We start from the raw sequence: 19,194 nt of genomic DNA on the forward strand, positions 1-19,194 counted from the left end.
GAACCAATTAACCGCGATTAATGAGGGACGACTGTATAAACATGATCAACGCAGGTCTGTGTACCTTCTGTTCATTCTATTTCCAATTCTTAAATGCAAATCAAAAAACACATTTCGGGCCATTTTTTCTATTTTCATTTCTGAAACAAAAGTTGGACAACTATTTCATGATCCTTTTTTTTTAAACGACAATAGGACTCCTGCTGAACAAAGGTGTTAACATTATGCTAAAAACATGCTAAACGCAAAGGAAACGCTAAAATAATGCTTCCGGTTTAATTTGTCATCACGCAGTAAACCACGCATTTTTGCATTTTGGATGAATATGAATTGGATTGTTGTCTGCTTAGGCTGCTGCCCCCGCGACCTGACCTTGGATAAGCGGAAGAAAATGGATGGCTGGATGGATGGATGGAAAAAATAAAATCCATAAAAGAAAAACAGCACAAAATAAAATTTTATGGCAATATTTTAATAAAAATCAGCCCTTCTTTTGGTTTGTTTTCAAATCTGCCATTTATAGTAAAAAAAAAAATCGAAAAACGGCCCTAATTTTGTTTTTTGTTTTTCAGAATTGAAAAACTGTTCAGCCGTATATATTATTGAAGAATGAGTGATGGCCTTTTTAACATGTGGAAAAAATTGATGCGTTTCTTTTTTCTTTTAACGATACGGCATCTCAACCTTCAAATTCTAGCCGCTTAAAAGCAGACAAAAAGACTGGAATTATAAATGAATATGCTTTCATGAAGCACAATTATTAATACCCAAGCTTGTTTGGATCATTCCCTTGTGTAACTGCAATCAAACAAAAACAAGATTTGCATCATATCTTGTTGTCATTCACTTTTCGAACAAGATTCACCTAAAACCTGCTGAAACTTTGGAATATCCACGTTGACTTGGCATCAACTCACACATTCATTCCTATGAGCTACAAACATGTCGGTATCAGTATCGACCGTACTGGCTCGTTTCACTCGGTATCGGATCGAACGTCAAAATGTGCAGTATCGCCCACCGCTAGTGATGAAGAGGGAGGAGGAGGAAGCCACGAAGAGAGGAAGGAAATGAAGATCACGTCACGAAGAGCAGAATCGGAGTAAAAAAAAAAAAGAGAAAAAAAGGACGGAGTGCTATTTAATGGACGCTCCTCGCCTTGACGCCACCGCGGACTCTTCTTCTACAACCATGTCATCGTGGACTTGTTCGGCGTGAAAAGGGGAAACGCGGTCACGCAGCTGTGGGTATACATTAATATATATTCATACATATATATCTTTTTTTTGTTGCTGGTGTGGAAATGTGAAAAGACCTCCTCTTCTTCTTCCTCCTCCGTGTGCCTGCCCACTGACGCTTCTTCGGGTGCATCTTCACCAAAAAAAAAAAAAAAAAAAAAAAAAAAAAAAAGACTTACTGTTGCGTTTTTTTCTTCATAGGGGAGGGGGATTTTTCTTTTTTACATCTGAAAAGCGGAAGAAGAAGAAGAAGAAGAAGAAGAAGGAGCATCGGGAGAATTAACAGGTAGCCACCCATCGTTTATGTCTATAGGCCGGCTTTCTATGTGTAAGATGGCTGGGTGGTGATGATGGTGATGATGATGATGGTGATGATGGTGATGATGATGATGATGATGTTCTAGCCATCCGCATTGGAAAACATATTGTTGCTATGACTGCTGCCTCTGTGGGCCTGCTGTCTATTTCTATGCATTCTCATGATATTTCCTGCATGTTTAAAGATGGCTTCACTTTCCCTGACTCCATGTTAGCTGTGGGCTCTCCTCCAGCTGCAAGCCAAAGGGGTGGGGCAGCGAACCCCCTCGCTGAGGAGGATGCATCCACACCAGGCAGGGGGGGTAGGGGGGCTGGGACGACGCTAATAGTCAAATAATATCCTTTATGTGCCATTTTGTCCTCCGTTGGCTGTTTGCAGGCCTCATTTTGGAAGCTCCTCATTGGCTGTGGCGCTGATGACACCTCCTTTTGCCGTCTATTAGTAGCAAGTTCCAGTCACCCAAAGGAGACCTTTAAGATGGAAATAGGTGCTAGTGCAGTGACCCTAGTTGGCCTGCAGCAAAATGGGACATTAGGACCAGTGCCTTATAAGATATATTCCCCTGCTAAATTAATTATAGCGAGCCCAAGCGTAACAGGTCCCCTCTGCTCAAGAGGGAGTGGCCCCTCCTCAGCATCTTCGTGTGCCTGGCGGTGATGCGGGCTGGGCTACATGGCCGCTTAGTCCGCACGGATTATTATTACTCGCTAAAGCAGCTCACACCGCCATAAATAGATTACCGGGCTTATTCTCACTAAAACTAAGAGATTAAAATCCATGCTCTTATTCGAGAGTGTTTTTTAATTTTTATTTGTATTGGATCAGGGATGAAGAAGCAGGTTAATCATTTTTACTTCATTAGTAATCCCTCGTTTATCGCTGTTAATTGGTTCCGGACATGACCGCGTCAAATGAATGTCTGTCAAGTGTACGAATCATTAATTATGCAATAGGAAGGGGATTCATATTGGCCCCATTCGTCGCGGTTGACCTGACACATGAAACGTGACAAATTGGGGTGGGTGCGCTAGCCACTTAAGCCACAGGACAGCCGCGGAGTGTTGAATGTCTTAAAAATGTGTTGTGTGGCAATTCCAACTTGGACCACAGCGTCAGTTGCTTTGTAGAGTGGTGCTTTCCATCATTTTCAGCAGACTGCATTGCAAAATAATAAAAAAATACCACCCAAGAATGAGGCCATATGAATCTCTTCCCTATTGTAAATAAAATATTTTCATAGCTAGAGTATAAAAGATCCTCTTCGCTATTTAGACATGAAATATTACCCTTGAGTCACCTTTACACACTTGTATTCCAATATAGTAATGCTGTCTGAGGCTGAGCCAATCAGTGGCCACAATACTGAACAAAGTGCACTGATTGGTTTGTCCATTTAGCCACGTTTATGCTTAAGAATGCTTAATTTAGAGCAAACATTTTGTAGAATATGGCGCTGCGGCGAGGGACGACATTATTCTGATACACAATACAATTGTTAATACAATCCGAAACAGGGAAGAACAGGATTAGTTGTCAAGTTTTACTCTAGTCTGAATTGCTCATGATCAAAACTACGGGTTCCCGATCCCATATTGGTATCAGATATCGGTCCAATTGCAGCAAAACAAAAAGCAGATGATATCGGGTTGCATGTACAATCTCTGATACAAGCAGTCAGTGAACATCTTAATGTCCTCCAATAAGCACATAAGTTTGATTGTTTCTTGTATTTTAGTCAAGTCATTTACTAAAGGTCAACATGGTAGGCTAAAGGCTACAGCTACACAACAGCTGAGCACACAATAGCACCCTAGCTAGACATATGTAATAAGAAATTTGAAAACACTGCAGTCTAAAACACGGCATTTGTCAACACAACACAAATAATTACAGATGCAAAATAATTACACATACAAAGTCTCCAAGGCAGAAGTGTATTAGAAAGAATCCAGTAACAAACGTGTCCGCATCATTCAACCTACTTTGTCATGAGCTGAAATCCATGAATTTGAAAAGGTTAGTGTTTTTCATACCTACCATTGTTCTTGGAGTAATTTCGCTTGATCAAACCTTTTCTAACATTCCACACTACAAAATGTACTATGATTCCTGCTGATATTCTTTCGGATTAATATCGGTATTGGCCAACACTCAAAGGTCCAATATCAGTATCGTATCAGGAGTGAACACCCCTAATCAAACATATTTCAAGAGTCATTCCTGTATTAAATTGAAGTTGAAGGTGTCGGCTTTAAATGTGTATCCCTCGTCCATTTTCCAGCTCTTCAACCGACCCCATTGCGGGGGCATGGTGGTCACAATGTCATTTCATTGGCAATATTTTTATTTTATTTTTTTAAAGGCAGGAAAGCAGAAATAAATGTGAACGTTTAATTGCATTGACAAGTCGACAAAATACATACCTTAATGCATCCTAGCAGAGAATGAACAGGAAACACATCCTGAGGCCAGCCTACTGTACAGTATATGTGATATGTTATAACCTTTATTGTCCATTTGCGGTCCGCAGGCCCGTATTTTGTGGCCCTCTACTTAATTTCATAGTTTAGTGTAATGGCAGGTGCACCGTGCGCAGCTAATAGGTATATATATTTTTGCAATCTTGAATCCCACTACATAGAACACTGACAGCACAACAAACACACGTAGGGGAACACAAAGAGCAACTTCCTGTAAGCAAGTGGAAATGTTTCTGACCATCTCCTGGCGAACTAAACAATGTCAAAATATAAAATTTGGACATTTAATTTTACACGTATAACTACTGCAGGCTTATCATAGGTGAGGGTCACAATATCAGTGGTAGAAGAAGTTAACAAAAACCTTCACGACCACCAGTGGCCCCCATGTAAATTGAGTTAGAGACCCCTGCTTTAAAGTAATGATGGCAGTGGAATGATGAGTACAGAGGGTGTGTGGGGTCCTGAATGATATATGTGGCTTTCCTGAGTGTAAAGATCTATAAGGGAGGCCTGGGGGGGAAATCAAATTATTTTACAGGCCTGTTTTATTATGAAGAAAAGCTTAGTTGTATGTTTGATGACAAGTGAGTTATACCAGGAAGCCATGTTGAAAACTACTATGGAGTCTATTAATGATTGATGCCACTCGGGAAGGGATTCATATGACCCCATTACTGGGTGCATCTCGCGTTAGAGGAAGAGAGGGGTTAATCATTTTGCAATGCAGTCTGCTGAAAATTATGAAAAGCGCCACTCTATATAGCAGGGGTGCCCCTATATATATATATATATATATATAAAAAGCCAAAAAGGGCATTTATTGCACAAGTCTTTGTAGGAAGGGCAAGGTGTGGAAGTATCAAACTTAAAGTGTCCATTAACTAACATGAATATCTCCCATCCGGGGCTCTCAATTCTTCACACAGCACACTTCTTTACATGTCGTAGGTAATTGCCTATCAAAGAAGAGAAAACATAATATTAGAAAATATTTCCCTAATAATGTCAGTAATGGGGAAATAGTGGATGTCTCACTTACCGCCTGATGCACCTGCCTTGACACAGAGGAGAGCCAGACCTGAATGAGCCAGAGTTAAGAACAGTTTGTAGCTGGGCCCCACCTGGCCGCACAGCTGGTGGCACTTCAGGCTGATTGAGCAGGTACAGGGGAATGTACCGGCCCTCGATGATGCGGCCAAGGCTGGGGCGTTGTCCTCTGTGTTCCACTCTGCCTCCATGCCCTGGCTCCTCCCCTGTGAGGTGCCTACCTGTCAGGCGGTGCCTGAGTGAGACTCCACAATAAAAAAAAATAAAAAAATAAAAAAATATATATATATACATACATATATATATATATATATATTAATATATATATGTATATATATATATATATATATATATATATATATATATATATATATATATATATATATATATATATATATATATATATATATATATAAAACAGACGTTTTTTTGGATGGATCAAAGGTGTTGAATAAAAATACAAGTTTGTTTAACGCATATAGATTGCCTTATTTAATGAAGACAAGAATAAAAGTTGTTTGTTACCCCTATTTTTTTCTGATGACTTGCGTTGATTGGAATCAGACAGGATTTACAATAGTGCTGATAATTGACATTGTGGAGGAGAAAAAGTCCTCCTCTCATTCCAATACCTTATGACTATGGTTGTTTTTTACTTCTTTTGCGACCAGCTTGTGACTTCATATAAAGTTCAAGTTAAAGTACCAATGATTGTCACACACACACTAGGTGTGGTGAGATTATCCTCTGCATTTTACCCATCACCCTCAACCCCTGGTAGGTGAGGGGAGCAGTGAGCAGCAGCGGTGGCCACGCCCGGTAATACTTGTTGGTGATTTAACCCCCAATTCCAACCCTTGATGCCGAGTGCCAAGCAGGGAGGTAATGGGTCCCATTTTTATATTCTTTGGTATGACTCGGCGAGGGTTTCAACTCATGACCTACGGATCTCAGGGTGGACACTCTAACCACAAGGCCACTGAGCAGTTATATAGAAGATATATAGATGAAGATTGATGATCGCTTATGTTTAGGTTTATTTTTTTTAATGCCTGACTGACACACCGTCCGCGATCGAGCGGTAGCTCGCAATCGACCTAATGGACACCTGTGCTACATAGCAACTGACGCTGTGGTTAAAGTTTGAATTGGCACAAAACCCATTTTAAGATATTCAACACTCTACTGCCATTTCTCGGCTAAAGTGGATATTGCACCCCCCAACTAGTCACGTTTCATGTGTCAGGTAAACTGCCACGAATAGAGCCATATGAATCCCCTTCCTACTGTACATGAGGACTAACCCCAACTGGAACTTTTTGTCAGCTAATAACCATCTAAAGCAGTGGTCAGCAACCTTTTTTAGGCTTAGGTCATGAACCAAGGCAAGATCGACCCCAACAACACCACCAACAGAGTCAAAATGCAAGCAGCTATGCTGGTCACTGTCTGGGGAGGGCTTGTTGTTAATTTTCCAGAATATTCTCGTGATGAAATGGTAAAGTCCCAAAGATTGACTCTTGATGGGTTGGCTACCCCTGATCCAAACCATAGCATTCCCTTTATACTTTCTAAAGGTAACAATTGCTTCATGATAAAGCCACGGTGTAAAAGGCTGGAAGACAAAACCAGAGGAGCTTAAAATTCACAATTTTTTCATGGAAAAAAGTCCTCATACCTCAAGTTTGGCTGTCTTACTCCAGAGAAGACTATATAGGTGGGCTCTGATCCCATTTCCATCAATTTCCACACCGATTGAGAAACAACACTCTCTCGTAACGAGTGTGACAACTAACCCTGTTCTGCCCATCAATAATAATGTATTTGTGTATGCATAACCCTTACTATCCTCAGGATTCATTCCTACCATCGGCCTATTTCGTTAACTCTTTTAGTGATGTGTCTACGCTACAATTTTACAACCTCAATAGTAAACAGTGTCAATCAAAATTTAGCAAAATCTTTGATGCACATTTTGCATGGAAGGGATGTACCAAATGAAGTGTCCGGTGAGTACATGTAACAAATAAAATATAAAATATTGAATGGCCTTTATTGTCATTGTGCATGGCAACAGCAAAATAGGCAGGGCTCTCCCACCAACTGCGCAATAGTGCAAAAACGCAAATAAATAGTTAGTAGCAAGATGGTCAAGAATGCTAAAAATGCTAAAAAAAACACAACGCTATACAGAATTGAAAATATACATCGCAAGTAAAATACTGAATAAAATATGCATTTTTGATAACGTATTGCACATGTCCAGTAGAGGGTGGCGGAGTATTTATACCTGAACAGGAAGTTGCATAGAGCAGTGGTTCTAAAAATGTTTTACCAAGTTTTTTTTCACCTCAAAAAAAAACTTGGCCCTACAAGTACCACCAACATTAAAATGCAGTAGCGTAGTAGGCCTAAATATTCATTAAAAACACGGCAGAGGTTCTATTGAACAAGTATATTTTAATAGTTTTGGCCACTGTAGCATTACACACAGTTTGAACAGTAACACTGTGTTTGAATATTTAATTAAGTGATTATTTGGTTTACCACTAGATGGAGCCAGCATAACAGACTTGTCTGATTGTTATTAATGTGATGTCATTAATAACAGGCAGCAGCTACATCCAATCCCAAAATGAGTGAGCTGGAGCAGCTTCGCCAGGAGGCCGAGCAACTGAGGAACCAGATACGAGTACTTTTGAATATTTCTATTGACCTGAGTACTTGCCTTGGTGTTAGTTGTGTCCATTTCCTCCATTCTGCTGGTATTGTTGTTTTACAGGATGCCAGGAAAGCGTGTGGGGATTCGACGCTGACACAGGCAAGTGTCACATAATTGTTGTGGTGGGGATAATATGGACTTGTTTTCATATTCTCATCTTTTATGTTTTCTGCAGATAACAGCTGGTCTGGATCCAGTGGGGAGGATACAGATGCGAACAAGACGCACCCTTCGTGGCCACCTTGCTAAGATCTATGCCATGCACTGGGGGTCAGACTCGAGGTGGGGACATGCTTATTCTGTCGCCGCTGACTAATATTTTGGATAATTTTTTAGTTATACCGGAAAATGTTCGCAAAAAGTCTGCCCCGATTTTCGTATACGGTCAAACATCCTATGAATCGTAAGAATTTCACCCACACTTTGGTGACTCAATCTCTGAGCTTTTTTTTTTTATTGAGTATGACTGCAAAATGAGCAACCACAGGGCCAAAGAAAGGTGCGAGTGCTAGTTTGATAAAGTAGGTGAGAAACACTACTGAATTCAAGTCTTAGCAAAGTACGAAGCTATTGCCACGATGTGAAACGTTCAAATTATTTCATATGTAATCTATGTATTTTGCATTGTTTTCTGCATGCAAAACTTCAACTATTCTCTAAACTATGTATTTTTTATACCTGGAGCAGATTACTTCGATTTACATGATTTTTTAATGGGAAAATTTTATTTTGTTTTTGTTTAATGCGGTTTTTGTTGGACCTGTTGGAACTAATTTTTAGCAAAAATCCAGTCTCTTTGTATCGGCACACATGATATCAGATATCATATTAAGGATAATTAGAGCCACTTAGTGATACTACCTAAGAGTATTCTTTACAGGAACACATTAGTTTATTAATTACAAGAGGATGAAGGACCAAGCAATTAATTTTGGCAGATCCCATGGCTGAATATAATAAACAAGTCTAAAAAAGTCAGGTCTAGACATTTATACATGCAAACTAACTAGGTGAAACAGAGCTTTTCTTCCTATTACTTACTTACATCCTAGCAGTCGTTCCAATGCTCATTTAAGATAATAGTAATCAGAGTTATTAAACAACTGAGCTAAAAAATATTGAAGCCTTCTAAAGACAATTTACTTCCAGTTGTCATTTAATTGATATTAAAATCGTGAAAGGTCATTTTTGGTGGTCACATTATCATAAATAATTCCATAACTGTACCCACTTGGCATCCAATGCAGCACAAGAGGGGAGTCCCCAAGGCCCCTTCCCAAGATTTCTTCTTTTTCACCATTTTGGGCTTCTGGAGTTTTTCCATGCCCGGATGTGGGTTCAGATCAGGGGATGTTGTTGTGGTCTGTGCAGCCCTTAAGGCACTTGTGATTAAGGGTTATATGAATAAACTTTGATTGATTGATTGATATACAGTGGGGAAGGGATTCATATGGCCCCATTCCTAGGGGGATCTCACATGAGATATCATTTTGCAATGAAGTCTGCTGAAAATTACGGAATGCACCACTCTACATAGCCACTGACGCTGCGGTCAAAGTTGGAATTGCCACAAAACTAATTTTAAGATATTCAACACTCGACTGCCATCTGGCGGCTAAAGTGGATAGTGCACGCCCCCAATTTGTCACGTTTCATGTGTCAGGTAAGCTGCGACGAATGGGGCCATATGTATCCCCTTCCTACTGTATTCATAGTCGTCTTATATAAGGATGAATGTTGCATCAGATTGAGTGGCGGGCCGTGCGTTTCCCACGAGGCCTTCAGTGATGTTCGACTTCAAGATTACCTCTCAAAATACCATCATTTATGTCACCACATGACCATTGCAGGAGAAATACTATACAGAAACACATTCACGCACTACTGTACATTGAAACACATCAACAGTGTACAAATGGGCTATTTTCTGGCACATTTAAAAATCATTAAACCCGCATCAGCGATTAAAACATATCTTATGTGGTACTGTCAAAATTAAAAATTGTAAAAAACATTAAACGTGAAAAAAATTAAGAAATTAAATATTTGAACTCACTATTTGTAGCACCCATTCGACGTCGTGTAAGCCAGTGGTACCGCTCGTAGTCGGTTGATTCGAGTGGAAGTGGCGGGCATTTCCCCATTTCATCGCAGGGAGAGCTGAGCTAGCTTCCGGGGTTGTCCGACGTCATCTCACAAGATGTAGTTTCTCTTTGAATATCCTTCTTGAAAATGGTCTTGTAAATATATATCTGCCACCTAATCAACATTTTGTTCTCCTTCTCTGTGGGTTAAAAAAGTAGCTATATTACATTAATTTGAAACAGTCCCATGTGTGGCTCTACTTATCTGCATAGCACCGCGGCGGCTCAAACCAGTGAGTATCCAATCACAGGACGCGTAAATGTCATGTTCAACATGAGGCCAGCTAGAAGGTCTTACTAACAAAACAACTGGTGATCTGATTGGCTATCGCAATTATCTATCAACTGTATGTGCCCGTTCACTTACAGTGCACGGACGCCCGCATTGTTGATTCTGAAGGCCCCGGGCAGATTTGGTACAGCATGGCAACATAAGCTAGCTGAATTCTGATTGGATAAAAACTCCAACCTACAAACAACAGCACTGGAAGTAGCATAATATGACATGAAGAAAATATGAATACTTTTAGATATTTAAGGAAAGTAAATTTAAAAATTACTCTTATTTCTAATTATGATCATGATTTCTGGTTATGTTAGGCCAGCAGAGAAGGTCTTGATGACCACTGATCAGATTCAACAAAAGTGAGGGTAATGATCAACCAGAAGCAGCCGTGATGGACAAACTTGGTGTGTGTTCTAGCTGGTCCCCACTTTGCAGTCACTCACTTTTTGGAGGGTTGTTCCCTGTTGAGTGTCATTTTTTTGGTTTTGTTTTGTTTTTGACATGCGAAGAAACTGTCTGGAAGGTTAATGTGTGCTTAAATAGGAATCCCAGAAGTGAGTGCTGATCACATGACGCAATGCGTGTCCCCCCAGGCTTCTTGTTAGCGCCTCTCAAGATGGCAAACTGATCGTGTGGGACAGCTACACCACTAACAAGGTACTCTCAGTTGTCACTTAATCCTGACATCTATCCATTAGGTGTCCCATGTTAGTAACAGTTCCTTGCCATTCTTACGCAACGTGTCACGAGGTCTTACACAGATGTGTTTACCTTTTTTTGTAGATACACGCCATCCCTCTGCGCTCCTCCTGGGTGATGACCTGTGCGTACGCCCCGTCCGGAAACTACGTGGCGTGCGGAGGCCTGGATAACATCTGTTCTATCTACTGTCTGAAGACAAGAGAGGGGAACGTCAGGATCAGCAGGGAACTACCTGGACATACAGGTGAGAGAAACCAGCATCGAACCACTAATGACACCAGGAGTGTCGCTTGGCATGTCCAAGTCCCAGTGGGAGAATACAATAGGGACCTAATTAACATGGTTAATTAGGCACAGGTTGGTAATGAAGCAAGATGATACCTCCTGTCACATTTGCTTCAGTCCAATCAGTTTGCCTTTAGATGCCATTGTTTTAGAAATACTACAATAATGACCAGGTAGTATTACTTTACTTCATTACGGTACAAGCAGAAAATACTGTCCAAAACTTCATTTTAATTCCAGTCAATATTTATTTTGATATTTTTGTAACTGAACCATTGGAATAGTATTTAATATAGTACAAAATATGTTTTTTAATATAATTTTAAAATGTCTTCATCAATTATTTATGAATAAATAATACATATCAGTGACCTAACAATAGAAGTTTTAAAGCCATGTAAGCTATTAAACAGAGCTGGCCCAAGCTAAATTGGGGCCTGAAGCAGAATTGTAAATCTTTTTTTCCACACTTTTTTATTTACATAAAACAATTTGTGTACTTTTTCAAAAATTAAAATGTATTTAATTTAATGCATTTTTTGAACAAGTGAAAAATAACAATTTTACATCATCCATCCATCCGTTTTCTACCGCTTGTCCCTCTCTGGGGCGCGAGCGGAGCCTACCCCAGCTGCACTCGGGTGGAAGGCGGTGTACACTCTGGACAAAAAATTTTACATCATTAAAATATACATTTTTAAAACTTTTCGATCTACTTTGACCGGGATTCGAACTCACTGCCACAGTTTTATGAGATGAGCACTAAAGTGTGTCAGTATATTCTAACCAGTGACAGAACAGGAGGCTGTACAGTACCGTATTTTTGGAGTATAAGTCGCACCGGAGTATAAGTCACACCTGCCAAAAATGCATAATAAAAAAGGAAAAAAACATATATAAGTCGCACTGGAGCCCGGCCAAACTATGAAAAAAACTGCGACTTATAATCCGAAAAATACGGAATATAGTCCTTAATGAAAAAATTATTTGTATGGAAACTTCCAGAACATGACACAAGATATATGCTGACACATGATGTACACTATGAATGATAACCTAATTTAATAAATAAACAAAAGTCATACATTTAAATATCTGTTGTCGCAAGTTGTTCTGCACTTCTGTATATATTAAAAAAAAGATCTTTAAAACCATTGAATCATTTCTGTAATACATTACATATACTGTAGAAACATGTAAACTACAATAAATATAAGATGACAATTTTTCCCGAGAAAAATGTTTTAAAAAAAAGGGTTAGTCCTATATTCGGGGTGTAGAGATTTATACACGCGTAGCCTCATTCAATTTTACCCCAAACTAGTCGGTGCTTTTATTCATGTCCATCCATCCATTTCCTACCGCTTATTCCCTTCGGGGTCGCGGGGGGCGCTGGAGCCTATCTCAGCTGCATTCGGGCGGAAGGCGGGGTATGTCACTCACACAAACTAGTGACCAAGAGAGATGCATCCGCAACAACAACAAAAACGTGTCTTTAAGGTTGGACAAATGAGCAATCCTAATGATGCTCATTTCAACCAATCAACAACAAAAAATAAATATATCCTTTTTATTTTAAATGACCAGTTATTCACTGATATATTATTATATTAGCTATCGTTATTCATTTTTTGGTCAAAAATGGGTCTATTTTATTACTGTACACCCCCACAATATACTGTAATGGTTGTCCAGGGTGTACCCCGCCTATCGCCCGATTGTAGCTGAGCTAGGCTCCAGCACCCCCCGCTACCCCGGATGGATGGATGGTGCGCAAGATGCAGTGGCGTAAAAGTGTACTGCATCCTACAAAAAGTTGTTTTTAACATTTAGTTTGTGTACTTATTTGTATAATACTGTCTCAGGTTACCTGTCATGTTGCCGTTTCATCGATGACAATCAAATCATCACAAGTTCAGGAGACACCACCTGGTGAGTAAAACATGTTGTCAAAAGGCCGACGATTCGTTTCTTTCTTCGCGAACTGACCCCGAGAGTTCTTTGTCCGCCCTCGCAGTGCATTGTGGGACATCGAGACGAGCCAGCAGACCACGGTGTTCTCGGGCCACACGGGGGACGTCATGAGTCTGTCGCTGTCGCCCGACCTGCGCACCTTCGTATCGGGGGCCTGCGATGCCTCGGTCAAGCTGTGGGACATCAGAGACAGCATGTGCCGACAGACCTTTACGGGCCACGAGTCCGACATCAACGCCATCTGTGTGAGTGTCCGAGTGGAAAGGGCGGTGAATTCTCTAGTGCAGGGGTGTCAAACTTTTTTTAGATCGGGGCCACATGGAGAAAAATCTACTCCCAAGTGGGCTGAACAGGTAAAATCACGGCAAGATAACTTAAAAATAAAGATAACTTCAGATTGTTTTCTTTGTTTGAAAATAGAACTAGCACAAATGTACAAATCATAATGTTGTTGGTTTTTTTTTACACTTACATGTTGCGGTTAATAATTTATTTATATTTTCTGAATAAATTATGTGATAATGTTCATTAGGTGTTGATTTTCAATCTATCAAGATAAAAAAATGGTATCAATATCAAATTACAGGATGTTATTTATGTAGTTTGATCATTTTCGTCGACTGATGTACTAACATGTGGTTTATTTTGTACATATGTAGCATCATCTACAAAGATACAAAGAATTGCTATTGTGACATCCAGTGGACACATTTAGAACAGCTGTTTCATTCATTAAAACATTTCAGGTTAATTTTTATACTTAGCAAACTCATCCCGCGGGCCGGATAAAACCTGTTCGCGGGCCTGATTCGCCCTTCGGGCCGTACGTTTGACACCCCTGCTCTAGTGGAAAGCAATCAGCGAGTGTCCAAATACTTTTGTCCATGCAAGTGATAGCATCCTCTTACCTCTCCTCTGCGTCCCCCAGTTCTTCCCCAACGGCAGCGCCTTCGCCACGGGCTCCGACGACGCCACCTGCAGGCTGTTCGATTTGCGCGCCGACCAGGAGCTCAGCCTCTATTGCCATGACAACATCATCTGCGGCATCACCTCGGTGGCTTTCTCCCGCTCGGGCCGCCTGCTGCTGGCGGGCTACGACGACTTCAACTGTAACATCTGGGACGCCATGAAGGGGGACAGAGCAGGTGGGTGCTGGCCCGGTTCAGGAGAATCTGTAGATTGTGTCATTTCCACTTGCCCGTTTGTGCACGCCAACATAAACCTGCGTATGTTGCCAAAAAATTTTTAACATTCAAACACGAGTTGTTGGTTACTTCACTTCTAGCAGAAAAAAATGTTTTAAACCGTGTAACGGGTACACGTGTTCATATTTTTCGTTACGGAGCCTTCAGTTTGGTACAGAGGCAATGGAGATATCGACATGCAGGGCACCTCTACAAGCCCCAGGTATATGCTTTACCAACGCAGTGAAAGACGGGCCGTGGAAGCGTGCAGAACTCCGCCACAAGTGTGCAGCTCCGCCTTTGACTAAACCTACACGAGCGGAGATCACCGCCACATGCTTCCAGGAGCGTGCTTTACCAACACGGTGTGAAAGCATGAAGAATACCTTAACGGGTGGGTTTCGGATTAGGGGATGTCTTTGTGGTTTGTGCAGCCCTTTGAGGCACTGATTAAGGGCTATATAAATAAACTTTGATTAATCGATCGATTGAGTGTACAGCACAACCTTTGATTAGCAGCGAAGATTCAGACATGCAGGGCACCTCCACAAGGCCCCGGGAGTGTTCTTTACCAACAAAGTGAAAGACAAGCTGTGGAAGCATGAAGAATACCTCAACAAGTGTGCAGCCTAACCCTTGAATAATTGTAGAGTAGCGGAAATCCAGACATGCAGCGCACCACCACAAGCCTTGGCAGTGTGCTTTACCAACACAGTGAAAGATGAGGCGTGGAAGTGCGCAGCCCAGCCTTCCACTAACTGTACAGTAGCAGAGATCCAGCATAAGAGAAAGATGAGGTGTGGAAGCTTGCAGAACACCTCTGCACCCAGCCTTCAACTATAGCGATAGTGCCCTCCTACTGAAGTGCAGCCCGCAGAATCAATCCATCAACCCATCCATCCATCCATCCATCCATCCATCCATTCATCATCCTCTTCCAGAGAGTGGGGGCTTGCTCCCAGAACATTGGGGAACTTAAAGGATAGCAGCAGTTATATTTTAGGAGGAATTGTAAACACAATAACGACATCTTGTAGGAAGCCCCCACCGGTAAGAGTAGAGGATAGCGGTCGCAGGTCAACCGACTTAAACTGATCAGAGGAAAGAGGTCAGGGAACTGGCCAAACAACAAACTGGGCTTTGTCCAGACTGGCCGGCTCCAAGGCTAGAGTTACGAAGAGTGGGGGTCTTCCTGTAAGGTGTATTTAGGCACAGTGGTCCGACAGGGCATCAGAAGAGAAATCTGTCCCATACTCTTTCTCCTGGAAGCTGCATTTCCAGTCTGAGGCTCGCTGAAACTTTAAATTTTAGAAATAAAAGACACAAATCAAAACAAAAAACCTAGCAAAAATGTATCAAAAGAGGTGTAATGTAACAAGGAAAAGCTGAAAAGTTGATACTGATAAATAATTAGCATCTTCTTATTGTTGTACTTACCTGCTTTACTGTTTCACTTCCACAAAATAATTGGTGTCATTTAGGATGTAGTGATGTACACCACAAATTATTTTATTTATTTATTTAATAGCTAAATAGTAAAATAGTTTGTATTTTGTATCCATATTGTACCAAAAATGAATTAAATGGTGACATTCATACAGAGGTACGTGATGATGCCGTATATCGATTCTTTCATCTCCGTATCTAGATTCTTCCATGTTGTTATCTCGATTCTTCTGTTGACGGTATCTCGATTCTTCCATGTTGGTATCTCGATTTTTCTGCATGTCTTTCATGCATAGGAAAATAGACAATCCTTGAAGTCTCTTGAAACAACTAAACTAAAATACACATTCATACATTATTACTGACCACAGCATTAGGTACACCTGCTACTGTATATGCAAGGTGTGCATCAAAAAGTTCATGTTCACTTTTGATTGACAATGTTTATCATTGCCGTTTGTACAGTAATACGGATTTTGTCAAGCACTACTGAGCATTATAGATGGTTTGAATATACAAACCCCGTTTCCATATGAGTTGGGCAATTGTGCAATGATTTGCAAACCATTTTCAACCCATATTCAGTTGAATATGCTACAAAGACAACATATTTCATGTTCAAACTGATAAACTTTTTTTTTTTTTGCTAATAATCATTAACTTCAGAATTTGATGCCAGCAACACGTGACAAAGAAGTTGGGAAAGGTGGCAATAAATATTGATAAAGTATTTATTTTTTCAACAAATGCGTGAGCAAATTGTTGAACAGTTTAAGAAACACCTTTCTCAACCAGCTATTGCGAGGAATTTAGGGATTTCACCAACTACGGTCCGTAATATCATCAAAGGGTTCGGAGAATCTGGAGAAATCACTGCACGTAAGCAGCTAAGCCTGTGACCTTCGATACCTCAGGCTGTACTGTATCAACAAGCGACATCAGTGTGTAAAGGATATCACCACATGGGCTCAGGAACACTTCAGAAACCCACTGTTAGTAACTACAGTCTGTCGCTACATCTGTAAGTGCAAGTTTAAACTCTCCTATGCAAGGCGAAAACCGTTTATCAACAACAGCCGGAAACGCCGTCAGCTTCGCTGGGCCTGAGCTCATCTAAGATGGACTGATACAAAGCGGAAAAGTGTTCTGTGGTATGACTAGTCCACATTTCAAATTGTTTTTGGAAACTGTGGACGTCGTATCCTCCGGACCAAAGAGGAAAAAAACCATCCGGATTGTTATAGGCGCAAAGTTGAAAAGCCAGCATCTGTGATGGTATGGGGGTGTATTAGTGCCCAAGAAATGGGTAACTTACACATCTGTGAAGGCGCCATTAATGCTGAAAGGTACATACAGGTTTTGGAGCAACATATGCTGCCATCCAAGCAACGTTACCATGGACGCCCCTGCTTATTTCAGCAAGACAATGCCAAGCCACGTGTTACATCAACGTGGCTTCATAGTAAAAGAGTGCGGGTACTAGACTGGCCTGCCTGTAGTCCAGACCTGTCTCCCATTGAAAATGTGTGGCGCATTATGAAGCCTAAAATACCACAACGGAGACCCCCGGACATTTGAACAACTTAAGCTGTACATCAAGCAAGAATGGGAAAGAATTCCACCTGAGAAGCTTAAAAAATGTGTCTCCTCAGCTCCCAAACGTTTACTAGGTGTTGTTAAAAGGAAAGGCCATGTAACACATTGGTGAACATGCCCTTTCCCAACTACTTTGGCACGTGTTGCAGCCATGAAATTCTAAGTTAATTATTATTTGCAAAAAATAAATACATTTTATGAGTTTGAACATCAAATATCTTGTCTTTGTAGTGCATTCAATTGAATATGGGTTGAAAAGGATTTGCAAATCATTGTATTCCGTTTATATTTACATCTAACAAAATTTCCCAACTCATATGGAAACGGGGTTTGTACTTCCTGCAATTCAGATAATAAAGACGAGTTCTTTAAAGTACTACATAGTTGACTTAAACAGTGATTTCTTTCATATTCACACATTCATAACCGTGCATGTTTCAGCGTCACAAATGATGACGTCGGGGGAAACACAAAGACGGCAGTGTTCTGTGTGAGCTTAAGACGTTTCTGCTCAAGTCTGCGGGGGACAAAAAAAACATTTGAAAGTTTAACAAGTCTTCTTTTGTGTGTGTTTGACCCTCCTGCAGGAGTCCTGGCCGGCCATGACAATCGTGTGAGCTGTCTGGGCGTGACTGATGATGGCATGGCTGTGAGCACCGGGTCCTGGGACAGCTTCCTCAAGATCTGGAACTAATACATACATGCACACACACACACACACACACACACACACACACACACACACACACACACACACACTTCTGGCGAACACTAGTTGGCCAGCATGTGTTCGCACTGTAATGTAAGCTTCAACAAAGTGCAACAAGTGTACATAAGACATAGAATGACTTAGTTTACACCAATCACACGTGCTACCTGCAGCTGACTGCAGCTGCAAGGCTACACACACACACACACACAGACACACACACTTACACCCACACACACATGCGCACGCACACACACAATGTAAAAAAAAATACAAAAAAAACATCAGTGTGACCAAATACAGTTTTCTTGTATTTTAAACAAAATCACACCTATGACCTGAAGCCTTTGAAATAAAATGTTCCTTTTTCCCCGAGAGACAGCGCTCGTGTTCAGGGGAGGAGACAATTCTGTCTTTGTTTACAATGAAGTCCAAGTCAGACAAGTACTATTCTTTAGTCTCCATGTTACAGTGACGCTTTTGAAAGGGGGATCGTTTTAATGCTGAAAAAGGTAATGAATTGCCAATTTATTCTCTAAACAAACCCATCATGCTTCAGAGGTTTTTTATAGCTAGTTCTATGTCCCCATATTCAGTGCATTTGTTTTTTACACCTATTTTCTTCATGTTCTCCCCGTGTGCCTCAGATACACTTAAAGGATTATTACTAGAGAAAACTGATAAGTGGTTAAGTAACTAAAAAAAAAAAAAAAAAAAAGAAACAAGCATTGTTAAGAAGCGTGTGAATGTAGCAGGAGCCATTATTCACACTTCAATCTGGACATTATGATGGTATAATTGTACATAATAATAATAAATAATAGCTTCTCCTGCCAGTCATTGTGGTCTTTTTTTTTTTTTTACTTCAAAAAAGACAAAAACATGTAGAGTTGTCCCTTGTCTGTCCATGTTAATTGGTTCCGGACCTAACCATGATAAATTATTTTATAGGAATCCATCCATCCATTTTCTACCGCTTGTCCCTTTTGGAGTCGCGGGGGGTGCTGAAGCCTATCTCAGCAGATAAGAATCATTAATAATAAATCCTATAGCATAAAA

General features: G+C 40.6%; 1 protein-coding gene across 1 annotated transcript; it reads left to right on the forward strand.

Moving 5' to 3' along the window:
• Nucleotides 1-1,008: 1,008 nt before the first annotated feature.
• gnb2 (guanine nucleotide binding protein (G protein), beta polypeptide 2) lies at nt 1,009-18,971 on the forward strand. Its single transcript, XM_061962258.2, has 11 exons — nt 1,009-1,243; nt 1,440-1,524; nt 7,699-7,779; nt 7,870-7,908; nt 7,985-8,091; nt 10,833-10,896; nt 11,023-11,185; nt 13,092-13,158; nt 13,244-13,445; nt 14,129-14,345; nt 18,014-18,971. The coding sequence occupies exons 3-11, from the start codon at nt 7,723-7,725 to the stop codon at nt 18,118-18,120; spliced, it is 1,023 nt and encodes a 340-aa protein (XP_061818242.1). The 5' UTR covers nt 1,009-1,243; nt 1,440-1,524; nt 7,699-7,722; the 3' UTR covers nt 18,121-18,971.
• The last annotated feature ends 223 nt before the right edge of the window (nt 18,972-19,194 follow it).

Source organism: Nerophis lumbriciformis, linkage group LG09, assembly GCF_033978685.3.
Source record: "Nerophis lumbriciformis linkage group LG09, RoL_Nlum_v2.1, whole genome shotgun sequence".
In the NCBI taxonomy this organism is placed as follows: domain Eukaryota; kingdom Metazoa; phylum Chordata; class Actinopteri; order Syngnathiformes; family Syngnathidae; genus Nerophis; species Nerophis lumbriciformis.